The sequence below is a fragment of the Fringilla coelebs genome (genome assembly GCF_963513975.1).
Source record: "Fringilla coelebs genome assembly, chromosome: 4".
NCBI lineage: Eukaryota > Metazoa > Chordata > Aves > Passeriformes > Fringillidae > Fringilla > Fringilla coelebs.
Genome location: NC_140032.1, coordinates 59,035,103 through 59,049,390, shown reverse-complemented (window position 1 = coordinate 59,049,390; position 14,288 = coordinate 59,035,103). Strand labels below are relative to the sequence as shown.

The 14,288-nt window shown below is 39.4% G+C and overlaps 1 protein-coding gene across 1 annotated transcript in view; it reads right to left on the bottom strand.

Annotated features, from left to right (window-relative positions):
* Positions 1-3,358: 3,358 nt before the first annotated feature.
* The window catches only part of DCLK2 (doublecortin like kinase 2), a 78,379-nt gene continuing 67,449 nt past the window's right edge, over positions 3,359-14,288 (bottom strand). Inside the window, exons 12-17 of the mRNA XM_084204748.1 lie at positions 13,010-13,143; positions 11,668-11,745; positions 10,489-10,585; positions 8,962-9,042; positions 8,086-8,202; positions 3,359-4,596 (exon numbers count right to left, since the gene is read on the bottom strand). Coding sequence (XP_084060874.1) covers positions 4,384-4,596; positions 8,086-8,202; positions 8,962-9,042; positions 10,489-10,585; positions 11,668-11,745; positions 13,010-13,143 — 720 coding nt within the window. The 3' untranslated portion in view covers positions 3,359-4,383. The remainder of the gene's footprint in view (positions 4,597-8,085; positions 8,203-8,961; positions 9,043-10,488; positions 10,586-11,667; positions 11,746-13,009; positions 13,144-14,288) is intronic.

Sequence of the window (14,288 nt, the reverse complement as noted above, 5' to 3'; positions counted from 1 at the left end):
CAACCATTGTCATGAAGTAAAAAAAGATTAAAACATACAAAGTTTGAGAGAATAAATTCTAACTTGTATGTGTACTTTCAGTTGCGACATTATAGAGAAGCGTATTGTTAGAAAAGGAATGTAAAAAATTTCCCAACTATTTATATATTGTAGGAAATACAGCTACTTTTTTTTTTTTGGAAGTTATTAAGATAAGAGTGGAAAGCATAGTATTGACACCAAAGAGATGTGTGTACTTAGTAAAATCTGAAATTGCACCCAACTTTGCCCCTAGATCAGACATTGTGGTGTGTGCTTTGGAAATGACGTTGCATTGTGAGGGAATGGACAAAAAGGGGTTCCCAAAATGTGGTACTTGCTGTTTGCTAAATGGACAATATTTGAGAAATGATAATTTACTATTTTATTTTTTTATTCAACTTATTGTAGTATTTTTCTTGCTGCTGTGTGAGCTCTGAGCTGCAAAATGTTGTAGGCACAGCTCAGTCTGGTTGTGTGGTGACTTTGGTGCTATCAGCAATGGCAATGTCCAGTAACAGAAATTACTTTGTACCTTGCTCTCCCATTTTGCCTTGCTTATTCTGTGTTTAAGGGATGTTTTTTTTAAGCCTGTGTAGCTGCAAAAAGCAAAATCTGACCATTTGAAACAAAACAAGTAGTGTAATTCAAGCAGTGTTTAAGCATTCCGCATTTAAATGCTCAAGACATCGGTATTTCCTGTTAATTGACAATTATCTCACCTATTACTTTGGGGAGGAGGGAATAGTTTTTGGTACTTCTTTGAAACCTGCACTTTGCATGCTTCACACTCTTGGCTTTTGGTTTCCAAAGGAAACAAAGGCACTTAAAATTCAAATTCTCTTTAAAAATAAAAATTTAAGAAGAGAAGCAACAGCTTCCTAGTGGATAGGTGCATGGCTGCTTGCAGCTACCACTCCCTGCCCTGGATTTCTTTTTCTGTAATGCTAATTTAGTTTAAAAAGAAAACAAAAATCCTGCTAGAGTGAATTCCCCTGACAGAAAAGCTCGACTAAATACCTACTTCTGTTCTTTAGACATTGAGGCTGACTGCAAGTAGAAGGGTTTGATTTGCTTGTCTTTTTTGTCATCTTAAAACCATCAGTTTTACTTAACATGCATTTTGGGTCAGTTGCTAGTTTTGTGCTTTTCTGCTGCTTTCCAGTTGCTGTTTGGATGTAGCTTGAAAAAATGAGTAAATGCAAAATATATTTTCCCATGTAAAAACTGATAAAACCAAAGATGATTGATTAATACATATATTTATGTAAAAGTGAAGGAATCAGTATCAGTATAGCTATCAAGCTATAATAATTAGACCAGTGACTACTGGGAAGAAGAAATATGTGAAAACTAGGGTTAAATGGGATTTACTGACCTGTGTAAATATTCTTGACAATTAGCTACTAAGAATGAGTCAATATTTGATAAAACTTAACACTATAAACCAGCATCTTCATTAACATATTTTGAGAATTTTTTTTCTTTTTTTTTTTCTTTTTTTTTTTTTTTCTGTTCCAGAAGGGGCAATTGTCTGCAAGGGTAAATATTGATGGGAATCAATCAGTGGACATAGTGTTGGGCTGATTTATGGCAGGAGAGGATTTAGTCCTGGGACTTTAAATCTAGAACTGCAGGAATGGCTCATTGGACTTCTGTGAACAACTACTCACTTTCAAAGGACCTAGAAAGATTAGGATATTTTAAAAGATTTTTTTTTTAATAATTTTTTTTTTTAATGTAGGCATGATAGCATTAGAGCTGTCACTATAGAGTGTTTGTAACAGTTCTTTCTAAAAAAGATGTAACTTGTTTTCAATTTCTATAGTAGTTTCTTTCCCTTTATAACAGGAAAAAAATTGTGAACCAGAACTATTTTTGCCTTCTTCCAGCAGCAACTGGTGGTTCTACAACCAGAGAAGGACTAAATGAAAGTGCAGCAGGTAAGAAACCAAATGTGATGCTTAGGTACCTTCATGAAGTGTTTTAGTGTTCACCAACACATCTTTATTTTATTTTTATGTGGTGTGTGGAATCACCTGCACCTATGCACAGACTGAACTTATGTGGAAGTATTTTACGGCATGGAGTAGTGCTATAATTTTGCTAAGGTTACACAAATAGTTGGGGACTTTCCCAGCTATCCTGTTTTTATCTGATTGTTGGCCATATGATTATATTTTCCAGCTGTCATCACTATTTTTAAATAGGCATTTTGGAACCTGCCTCTGCTCTGTGAATCAAAATACTTGTCTAAGACCGTTTAGATGTTGATCAGTCATGAAGTTAGGGACATGAATTCAGGGTATTTCTCTTTACTTTCTTCTTCCATTAGACAAGGTAGTAGTTTAGAACTGGCAGCTGTTGACCAGGCAAGTGCTGATCCCTTCTGTTACAGATGCATAATTATTTGTGCAACACAACCCATTGGTAATCCTTGCCAATCCATGGCAGGTTTTCTTCTTCAGAGGTGAATCCATTCTCTTAGGACAAACAGAACTTAACCCAGCATTCGTTATTTGCTTGTTGCTCCTTCTCTGCTGATCTCTCTGTTCTGCTCTTTTGGAGGCTCTCTGTCTTTGCTGGGGGGGCTGGTTAGCCTGATCCACCTGAAATTCCACATCCTTTCTTTGGCTGAGTCTGAGACTTGTTGCAGACATCACCAACCACACAGGCAGCCAGCTACAGACTCTCACCAGAATCTGAATCAGAAGTTTCTGTTCTGATTAAGGTTGGAGTGATAGCTTCATCTTTTTGCACTGTGTAAAAAACCAAATTATTTTACAGAAAGGCTATTTCCATACTCTTCAAGTAGATTGAACTTACTCCAGGGAACCCACAACAAAGTTAATTGGCAAGGATTGGTTGTAGCCCAGCCTTTTTATCATAGTTTAAGACATGCCATGTTTTCCTACCTTTAATACCATTTTCTTGCCAGGATGTTGCACATCTTTCAGCTGCCATGGCCTTAAGTTATCACTTGGCACTTTCTAATCTTTAAATGCTCTTCAAAAGGTAAAACAACCATGTTTAATTATGGCTTTCATAGGAAGCAATGAACTTTAAAACAATGAAGTTTATGGGGATCCCTCAAATTAATTCTATTAAATTGTTTTGGTAGGCATTTAATTGTTCAGTCTCTCCAGGGAGAATAAGACAAGTGTCACGGACAAAATAACTGAGCTCTCAAAGAAAGGAATGACTTTTTGTGTTCTTTTTTTTAATGAAGAAAGTTTATTGCAGGTCTTTCTTTTACAATTCTAGTAGAAAGTATAGCTAAGAGAAAAAATGAACTATGACCAATTCAGAAGAACGAGCAAAGGAAAAGGATTAAGCTGAATACATACTCTATTGAACTAAGCATTATGGTAAAGAGAAAACCTTGTCTATTTTGTAACTGCAGATTAAAGAGAGCTGCTTCCCAATCCTGGTTTCCAGTGCCTGCACCAGGTGAGTAGGGGGATAGCACTGACAAACCTCTGATGGCTATTGATGGCAGCTCCTCTATCAGCTTGTCCTAGAATTAGGAACTGCTCAGCTCATCATAGCTTGGATAACATGCAGAAGGCTTTCCCTTCACAGGCTCAACGTAATTTTATTTTTCTTTATCTAACAGGTAGTCTGACCTTGGAGAAAGTGGATGGAACACTTGTGGTTAGGATAGAAAATGGCAAAGCAAAAAGGCTTCCTTCACTCCAGTCTTCGTAACAAATAAACATCCACTGCTCATGTTTACATCCCAAGTTACTTTATTTAAATTCATATTATCTAAACACTACCCTGCCTGCAAGTCAGATAACGAACTTGATGGAAAACAACCATCCTTCCCTCTCTATCTTCAAATGTTTGTCTCATGATATTTTACAGTTAGTCCACTAAAAAATTTTTTGTGAAAATTTGCCTCTTCAAGTTTAGTAGAAACCTGACTAAAAATAGAGGCATTGGAATAGAAGGCAAATAGAAGTTTTCTTCCCTTGTCTGCCTCTCCCACTTTTCTGAAAATTCCCATCAGAAGAACAGAACGGGGCCTGCTGGTGGACATGAGGCCAGGTAACTGTTCCCCACCTCACTGCTCATATAAAAATATGGTTAGCTACACCATAAGTTAGTCTATCTAGAGCCCAAGGCTGTGTGAAATGGAGTTAATTATTGACACAGAGACCTTAAAAAAACCACCTAACATTCCTGGAGTCTTTCCCCTACTGCTGTTCCCTAGAAGTGGTTCGTTCCCCCCCGTGAGAGAGAGGATGAGACCTGGCTGGGGCTTGCCATGAGAGGTGCACACAAACTGAAAACAGTCATGGGAAATGAAGAAAACTGTGGCCAGAGTGTGGGGAGCTTCAGTTGGATTTGTTTTGCCCAGTCCTAGGCACCAGGCTGATCCCCAGCAAGCTCAGGAGAAGGCAGCGTGGGGGACCGGAGTGGCTCAGGAGCAGCAGGGAGGAGGGGCTCGGACCCAGCCGCACGAGGATCAGCAGCTGCAGCAGCAATTGCAGAAATTTTCTCCATTCCAGCTCTACCAGAGTCCTGACAGCGCTTGCTGCAGAAAATCTGACTCTCTTTATCTAGAGCTGTGTTCTACAAACAAACAAAACAAACCCAAGGCAAAACATGAAACAACACTTAAATACAGCCCTGTCTTAAGGGTTAAAACAATCTACAAGACATAAACTGCATGCAATACAGCCAGGATAAAAAAGGAGAAATAACATTAGAAACCTTTTATATAATGAATTGTATAATTTTGTGATGCTGACTTTAGGGAATGTAAGGAAAACTTCTCTTCCAGATGTATGCTTGCCATGACATTGCAGGTTTAAAATTTTTGTCTTGCAAGTCTGATGTGGAAAAAAAGATGGCACGAGTGGTTGTGATAGTGAAGGAACTTGTCATAGTAACTATTAGCAAAATTTATGTATCTGTGTTCTTGCAGACACAAGGAATCAGGTGATGCTTACTGAGAGCTCTATTAAAATTCCTGTAAGAAACTACATGGTATAGAAGGAGAGCCCCTGGGGAAGGTGACAGAACAGTTTTTTATTTTTTCAAGAAAAGGGCCTGCTTTTCTGCTTAGTGGCGAGAGTAGGAAAATTAACTCTCATGGCTGCAAAAAGGCATAATTTCTGAATTCTGTACTTAAAAATGAGTTTACAGGAGAAGGGAGCAACAGGTTAGAATGAAAACTGAGAATTCTGGAGTGAATAGGTCGATTATCTGGAGAATGGAGTACATCTGCTGAAGATAACAATTTCCATACCCTTAAAGATATGTGCTAAATGTAAAGGTCAGGTGCTTTGCCTTTTCCTCAAAAATTTATTCTTTTGATTGGACTTGCTTTACTAATGTGAAAATTTATGTGTTTTTAGTTGGGTTTGTCTAATACACTAATCACTGAAGTATTTAATACTGAAACAATTTTCTGACACAAGTCAAATTTAGCAGGAATAATTTTTTTTCAGATGTGTTTATTGTATTAAAGTCATCAAGGACAGCAGATACCAGGTACTGACCCTCTTTTTTGTTGTTTTGTTGGGTTTTTTTTTACCTCAAGTTACATAACTGGCCTCCCTGCATAGCGAGGTACAAGGAGAAAATGCCGTAGTCCACTACTGAGTTTCTGCTACTGACAACCAACACTGCAAAGGGAGCATGCAAGGAAAGGAGCAACTGAATTGGGTCTGAGCTTTTGAAATCAGTGATGGTCCAAAGGAGTTTTATCATTATCAAGGCACCATTGCATTGCCTTTTTTCTTGCTGGAAAAAGTTGTAAATAGGGGTTTCTGCTATTTCAGTGGCAGGTAAAGTTATTTAAAAGGGGAAGGACATGCTTTCAGTTCATGCTGACAGTGATTTTCTCCTGTGCTGTCCTCATAGCAGCAATACAGTTCTATGTAATGCAGCTTAAGGTTTCTTTTTTAATTTTACTGTTGCTACGCAAGAATGTTTTTTATTTATCTAGGACTGATTATCACTTGCCCGGCTCTAAAAGAAGTGTCAATTTTAAATAGAAACAATGTTTAGTTCTTTGCTTCTGTCTTCAAAAGGTTCTCATCTTTTTCTAGCTGTTTTTAGATACAAGATGGACATAGACATGCACACAGTGACAAACCAAGACATGTCTGAGGAACTAAAAGATTGTTGTATTGGGGTTTGCTTAGCCTATTCCACATATGCATCCCTCAAGACAGAACTATTTTTTCCTAAGTGTTTAAAAGGTTTTCCTTTGCTGCTGTGGTGTGGCTGTACAACTTTTCCCACTTCAGACTGGCTTAGTTATTTCTCCTTTCTTGTTACAAATGGAGACCATGTACTTTTTGTGCAGCAGAACAAAGCATCGCCGTTAGTACGTACCATTGCCTTGGACCTACTCAGAGGAAAGCAATGCAGGCATTGGGAAAGGAGGAAAAAAGGAAGAAAGCAAGGGACAGAAACTAGACTTACTTTAAGCAGAACTAACACAATTGCAACAAATTTAGATTTACAGAACATTTCTTAATTGACCAAAAAAAAAAAATCAGTAATGAATTAAGAGCAACATGCTTTTGGGGGCAGCAGGAGCCTCCTGTGCAAGGACACTGAACTGGGGATGTGCAGTTTTACTTATCTGCCACAGGATGGTATTATCTGCATGGGCCAGGTGACAGTGTTGGAATGAGGTGATGCTAAAGGGGCTCCAGTGAATGTGCAGGTGGACTGAGAGAGCAATGCACTGCAATACACGAGAGTTACAAAGTGTGCTTGTCTGAAGCTGAATGTTGGTAAGCAATGAGTGCTGGAGCAAGTGAAGAACTTCTGAACACAAAGGTAACTAAATTTCAATGCTCAAGGTAAACCAGGGCAAGAATAACAAATTGGGGGCTTAATCCTCATTATATCACAGTGTTTTGAACAAGATTTTACTTTTCCTTTCAGCATTAACTGGTAGCTGCATTCAGCAATTAATAATTATGCATTTACATCCTTCCATACCTGTTAGAAGGAAATAAAGCAGGAAAAGGTAAAATGAGGTGAACTTTCCTGGCTGAAGGAGTGTCAGTAGCTAACAGAAAAAACTCACACCAATAGGAAGCCAAAGCTACACTGTGTCAGAGATCTGAGACAGGCTTAAGTGGCATGCAAGTTGGAGAGGGGCTGAGAGTTAGAATTAAAATTGCTCTTATTACATATAGTGCATTTTATACCAGTTTTCAGCTTCAGGCTTATCCATAGTCTCAACAGTATAAAGAATGAAGCTCTGAAGTCCCTCTCAAACTGTCAAGTCAAACTGTCAAATGAAATGTAGACAAGAGCATGAACCTGAAATGCATTTCCTGACTTATTTTTATGTTATCACTTTTCCTACATTTAAATTGTTTGCCTATTTAACTCACATAAATGTATTTGCAAATACATGAGATGTAGGCAGAAACATTTTATTTAAATTTACTGGTTCTCAGATAGTTAAAACAATTATTCTTGTTAACATAAGTGGTCTGGCCTTTGAAAATAATTAATACTAATGGGAGGGTGAGGGTGGAAATCCCTGTTACATTACCATGGATGGTTTTACTTTCTTTCTTTTTACTGAAGATACATTTTGTGTACAGTGTCTATCCTTGCATCAGACAAGGAAGGGGCCTGGTAAGATCAGGAAGAAAGGAAGTTTCTGGAATGGAGCTTGGTTTCCTGGCACAGGTACTATTGAACAACACTATGCTCAAGATGAAGCAATACTTGGTCAGGCACAGAGCTAGACTGTACTTAATTACATGGGCAGTAAGATAAAAACCCTCTCTTTTTATAATGAAAGATTTCAAATTGTTAATAAACTTCATTTTAACATACACCTACTTAGTGTTCACATGTTTCTGTTTGAAAGCTCATTTTTATCTCTTGGGCAGCACACTGTGATTGACTTGGTTGCTCTCAAGCAATGATGAGACAATCCAAACTATACATCAATAAAGACTAGAATTAGAAACTCTTCTAGTTTTGGGTTTGCTATTCTTGCACCACATGTGCTCATAGAGCACTGTCAGGAAAATATGCAGAATATGCTATCAATGTATAAAAATTCATTTCTCTTACCATGATGACAGAAACCCCAGCAGATGTGTTATTTTGCTTGGGTAGGGTGTTATTAAAGTGCTGCTTCAGTTTACCTGTTACTTCAGCTTGCATATTATTCTCCTGGGAAGCATCATCCTGCATAAGGAAGAACACAATATTCAAGTTAGAAAAAAACCAGAAAGTTTTTTATCATCAGGTACTTTCTGCTTTTTAATGAATAGTAAATATTCAGACAGGCAGGCCAAAAGTGAACACATTCTCTACACCAGAGACAATTCAGGAAAGGAACAGAGCAATCACTCACTGTTTTATGAATGAACTTCTATTTCTTAAAATGACATGTGACACTTCCAGTGTATTGATTTGTCCCACAATTATAAGCTGCAGGTTTGATTCAAGCAAGTTAAAAATAACATGCTTGAAATAATCTTATAAATGAAAAGCATATTTTTCACTTGGATTTGTTTCAAGTCACCACTTTAAATGGCCCATCATGTCCTAAGTCTGGAAGTGTTATTAGGTATCATAAATATGCTTGAGAGGAGCTGTTACCCACTGATACATTTGTTAATAGTTGTCTTGTGTCAGGGAACTCCACGGATTGTATTCAGTCCCTCTTTTAGAACATGTCTGAAAATAAGCATTGACTGTCTCCATGTAAACCTAGTACTTATTAATAATTAATTGATTTTAAATCAATAAGCAATGCACTTTGGTGTTCCCCTTTGCTGCTGCCTGAGAAGATGAAGGACCTGGCAGGCATCAGCTTAGTGTCTGTGGTAAATGAGGTGTTATATTTGCTAATTGTACTGCTTCCTCTGAACACTACAGGTTAATGGTTAGATTTACAGGTTTAATGTCAAATCAGAGACAAGTGAAATGTGATTTACTCACTGACACCCAGGGATGGCTTAGGATCTGTGCTGCTGTGTACCGGGCTTCAGCATTCACATGTAGCATCAGGCTGATCAACTCCTTCACAGAAAAAGAACAAAAGAGGAGTTTGAAGGGCATGGGAAAGGATATTAGAACTGAAAATAATGTTGCACCAAGTTCTTCTCAGTGCAATGTTCTTGATACCTGGATGGAAAAAAACTAACCCCAGCTGATACCAGAAGCAGTGATACCAGTGTGACTTAAGTGGAACTTAAATTTGCCCTTTAGGATTAAGAGTCTGCAAGGCAGTGTGTTTGACACCAGCTTCTTCAATGTACTCGTGTTTCACTGAGTCTATTGAAAACAAATGAAAAAAAAAAATCAGATCTAGTGTTCCACTTTGTTCTCTATATATTCATGAACATGACCAGAACAAAAACAAACCTGGGAGATAAAAGATCTTCTCTGGGCAGTGCACATGCACTCAGTAACATTACATTAAAAAACGCAAATCAGAGACAAGAATCTGCACCTGAAAGTCAAGAAACTGATGAAATTATTTGAAAATGTTCTCTTCTATGTTGCTGCAGAAGAATAAAAGACATTGAGCAAAGTACTTCTCCCAAAAAACCTTTTCTAGCCTCCAAATTATCAGTCCTCATTTTTTTATCGAGATTATTTCAAGGGCACTGTCCATTGCTTCAGTTTTGGGAAATGGTTTCTTCCAGCATTAACAACACACCTAACTGAGAGCTTTCCCAACCAGCCAAGTTCTTTAGTCTGTGAAAGTTTGAAGTGAGACATCACCTTGAATACCAGGCTTGAGGACCTTGTTTGTTCAGAATGCATGTCTGGAAATGTGTGAGATGACTGGGACTTGGGAAATGTTGGTAAATGGATGAACACCCATTGGGAAATGCATAAAAAATTCAGAAAAAAATTCAGCTTCTCATTGGCCAGATAAAAAACCACCTCCACTTGTTACCAAGTCCTCAGATATTATTCAGAGCACTTTAGTGAATTAACCTGAGAAGTGGGGCTTACAACTTGAATCTTTGTCCTACAGACACAATTAATTTAAACAAAACTGCAATGATCACAGAAGAACTGCAGGCAGTGGCAATAGCCATGGCTGTACCTCTTGAAAAGCTCTAATAAATGGCTCAAATAAAAACAGGAAGAAATGCCTACTGCAACCAATGCACAGGGCAATAATTTTTGTTTTTTAAAGAGCGACAAGAGGGAAAATTCAGGGACACATTTATTTACAGCACTGAACCTGCTGTGAAGTGCATGATGAAGTGAACTGGGCATCGTGTGACATTCCCTGAATGCAGCTGGCATTGTGCTACCCTTGCTCAGGCAGAGCCAGGGCAGCCTGAAACACCTGAGCTTCCATCAAGCACTGTTCAGCTAAACCAACCGAAAAGGCACAGCAGCTGGAGCACTGGCTGCTCTGCATCTTCCATGCTGCCTTCCCAACGAGCACAGGCTGCACAGGGGCTTGGCAGAAATGCTGCTTCAGGTGGGAAAAAATATCAGTACCTTTGCTGAATCAGTGATGTTATCCCAGTAGGGAGAGGGAAATTCCAGCTTCCCCACGAGTATCTGATCAAAGAGGTCTTCCTGAAGGTTGTTTTCACTGTAAAACAGCAGTAACAAAAAACATTATGAGAGAAAAAGCCAATTTGTCATGGGAATTTTAACTTGATTTGGGGATGGAACAGAAATTATGTTAATAACTACTAGAAATGCATAATTTACAAGTTTATACAGTGATAGCTTTTTTGAGCCCATACATTGAGGTAAGTTTTCCACTGGAATAGGGGCTGCCTAGTTAACACGCATTTATTAATCTCGCTCATGACCTGGTTCTACTAGCATGATATGGACATCCTCTGTGCCCTCCCTCAAAATTCTAATCAAGAATTGCACAATGTATCTTTCAAAACACATTGTCAGCTTTAAATGTGAAATAACAATATGAAAAACCCAAATACCTGAACTAATATTTTTCTCCATCGACAATATTGTATTGTATTGTTTGCAAGATATTTTTGTTCAGTGAGGTGTTTTAGTTAAAATTCACTATTTTATTAAGTATTTTGCTGTAAAAATGAACAAACAGGCCCTGCATTAGTAATTTATATGTTAAGAGCAGAATTCCCTATAAAAACGTGCCAATTCCTTCTTATTCTCTGGGAAAGGAAAAAAAGAAAAACAAACCAAAAGAAAAACAAAACTAAAAGCAGCCATTTGATTTTGGGTAGAACTCAGAAACAGCGTGGCTCTGAGTACCAGCAGTGCTCTTTGCACACCCCAGGGCTGCTGTGACACCTCCCAACAGGACGAGCAAGGTGACACCGACGGGACGAGCCCGTTTCTCCCTGTCCCGGTTCGCCGCCGCCGGCAGGGGGCAGCGCGGGCCCGCGGATGGCGGAGCTGGGATCGCCGGGAGACAAAAGGAAAAGCGGCTCTGCCCTCGCACTCCCCCCAGCACTACAACACCTGCCCCCGTAGGAAAACATATCTGAAAAACTCATCCCAAAACCTGAAATGAGGGACGAGTGAAAACCTCTCAAAGAAATGAACTAATCCGTGAGGAAAACACATCAATCTGATGCAGCTTTTTTCCTCCCCCAAGGATGCCTCCTGCAGGGAGGAAGGTCAGACTTGCTCTGAAAGAACTTGATTGCTTTTGCTGGTTTTCACTTTGGCACTCACCTGCGAAAAGGTGGAAATCCACATAACAGGATGTAAGTGATCACACCTGCAGCCCAAATATCCACCTTTAAGCCATACCTGAGAAAACAAGTCTGTGTTACTTGTGCTGAATTAACAACAACAACAACAAAAGAGTCACTCCAATCAAAAATAAATGACATGACAGGATTACATGAGAATCTGTGCTGAGTTACTGCCTGCTGATGGGGTGATGTGTTTTTGCCTCAGCATCGTTTTCTTACAATCTTTAAGAAAACATGATTCTACGATTTTTTTTTTCTCTACCTCTCCAGGGTCTTCTGAATATACCCAAATCCAAGTCAGTACCCAGAGTTTCCCAATCCAGAGCCACTAATGGTTAAAGACAAAGATGTGCCTTCTCAGTGCCCACAGTGAAGGAACTCTCAAAGGTTATCTGTGTTGCTAAGCAACAAGACACACCGATTCTCCAGCCTCTCCAGTGAGTAACACGGGGAAGAAGAGCTGCACTTTTCTTTTACAGCACAGAAATTAAAACACTGCAGGTCAAAAAGAGGCCTTTTCTCCTATTCAGTAGATTCAGTTTGTCACAATCTCAAGCACGCAGACGAGGTGCCCTCTGACACCGGAGCTGACTGCAGCTGTGAAATGTTTCTCAATGCAACAAATGCACTGAACAAGGAGTGAAACAACACAAACAAAACCTCCCTCCATCAGGAAATTCAGAGTGGCCACAGCTATGGCAAGAGTCAGCCAGAGCGTGGAATGGAGATCTCGTAGGTCTAAAAGGAGAGAGGACTTGTGAAAATCTGCCACTGGTGAAAATTTACCATTTTACAAATTTTTTTTCTGTATTTATGCAATGACCTGTTAAATACAGGATAATGGGGTTCTTCAATTGTTATCAAACAGGATGTGCCACCCAAAAGGGTCACTTGAATCAACATAATCCAATTAGAGCTGTCCTGAGAACAGGTTTAGTCTAGGTGACCTCTGCAGCCTCTTCCAGTATGAATGATTCCATTTCCAATGCAAACACTGTGTTTTGCCTGTCTGTTCTTCCCCAGACAGCTGCCGCGGGTGGTTCAGTGGGCTCTGGATGCTGAGGTGAGGCAAGGAACACAAACAAATGGACTCCACTGCACCAGAGCTGGTCCTGGGAAGGTGGGAGATGAGGCAAAGGCAAATTTTGGGAGCACACAGAGTAGGGATACTCTTGGAGGAACTGGGAGTGGTGCCCTTGGGTGGTTTGGTTGCAAAACAATGGAGGGACAGCTTGTTGGAGCATTTGGATCTTGGGAGGTCTTACGATCTGCCAAAAATGAGTGGTTCCCAGGCCTGTGGTTGTAGCAGTCATGCTCACCCTGTCTCTGCAATGATTTCTGGAGCCACATAGGTGGGTGTCCCACAGACAGTGTACAAAGGGCCTTCCACCACTGTCGCCAGTCCAAAGTCTCCAAGCTTCAAAGACTTGGTTCCATCTGAATATTCACACACCTAGAATCAGAGAAACTAACACAGAATGAGGAGGAGAACATCTGCATTTTTATAGCCTCTAATTTCTTTGGGAAATCATCATCACCATACCAAGAAGATGGGAAAAAGAGGTAATTTCCACAGCCCTGTAGGGCAAGAAGAGAAAAAAATTATATTCCCATTGATTGCAGGTGGAGCAAATTTTCAATGGAGCTGTCTGCCAGCTATGTAGGTCAGACCATGACACAGCCTTGAGCAACTAGAGGTGGAAAAAAAACCTCAGTCCTTGAATGTTGAGAAGTTTTAAAAATATTCAGAAAAATGTAATACTCTACTTTCATTTGACTGGGACCTAGAGTTTAAAATGGGACTGGCAGCTGCAATCAGATTTGTTTAACATCTTGTTATCTTAGCATAAATCTAGCCAACATACTGGGCAATTTCATCAGCAAATGTCTTCCCTGTGCTTGGTCTGGGCAAATTCAGTTTAGGTTTCTGTGCAGACCCAACTGCACCTTACCAAAAGGCCCATAAACAATCTAGCACTGAGTCATTTTATTGATGAAAGAAGCTGAATTTAGATAAAAAGTGCTATACAACAGTGATGGCAGGAATAAGCCAAACCAGACCAACACAAAGGAAGCATCGTCCTAATAAATTCATCTCAGCTTCCCTCCTAAAGTAAAATGTTGATATTAACGTGATTTCAAAGGCAGCTAGCATGGAGGAACCCATGATCTCTGGAATGGCTGAATTTATTTGCCTTCCTCAAACAACTGAGCACTGCAATACCTTTCTTCATTCCCCTGTGTAATTCATATCAGTAATGGAAACACTTGTTCTCCTTTACATAACACCTTCATACCAGCTATTACTCTTAGGGTTTGCATTTTTAAAATGCATGACCAGCAAAGGGAATGTAACTCCCATCCAGACGGGCTGGATGACCCTGTGCAAAAAAACTATGTGCATTACAGGTAGCAGTTGATGGGAATTATTTGCATTTATATTCAATACCAGGATGTTATCTCAGCACTCTGCTGCTGTCAATCACAGTGAGTAAGATTTGCATCTGTTGAGTAATCTCTTTAGGCTTTCTAGGCAGAAAGGGCATTTGTGCCTATTTATAACTGATTCAATCTCTAATGAGAGCTTAAAATTTCTTT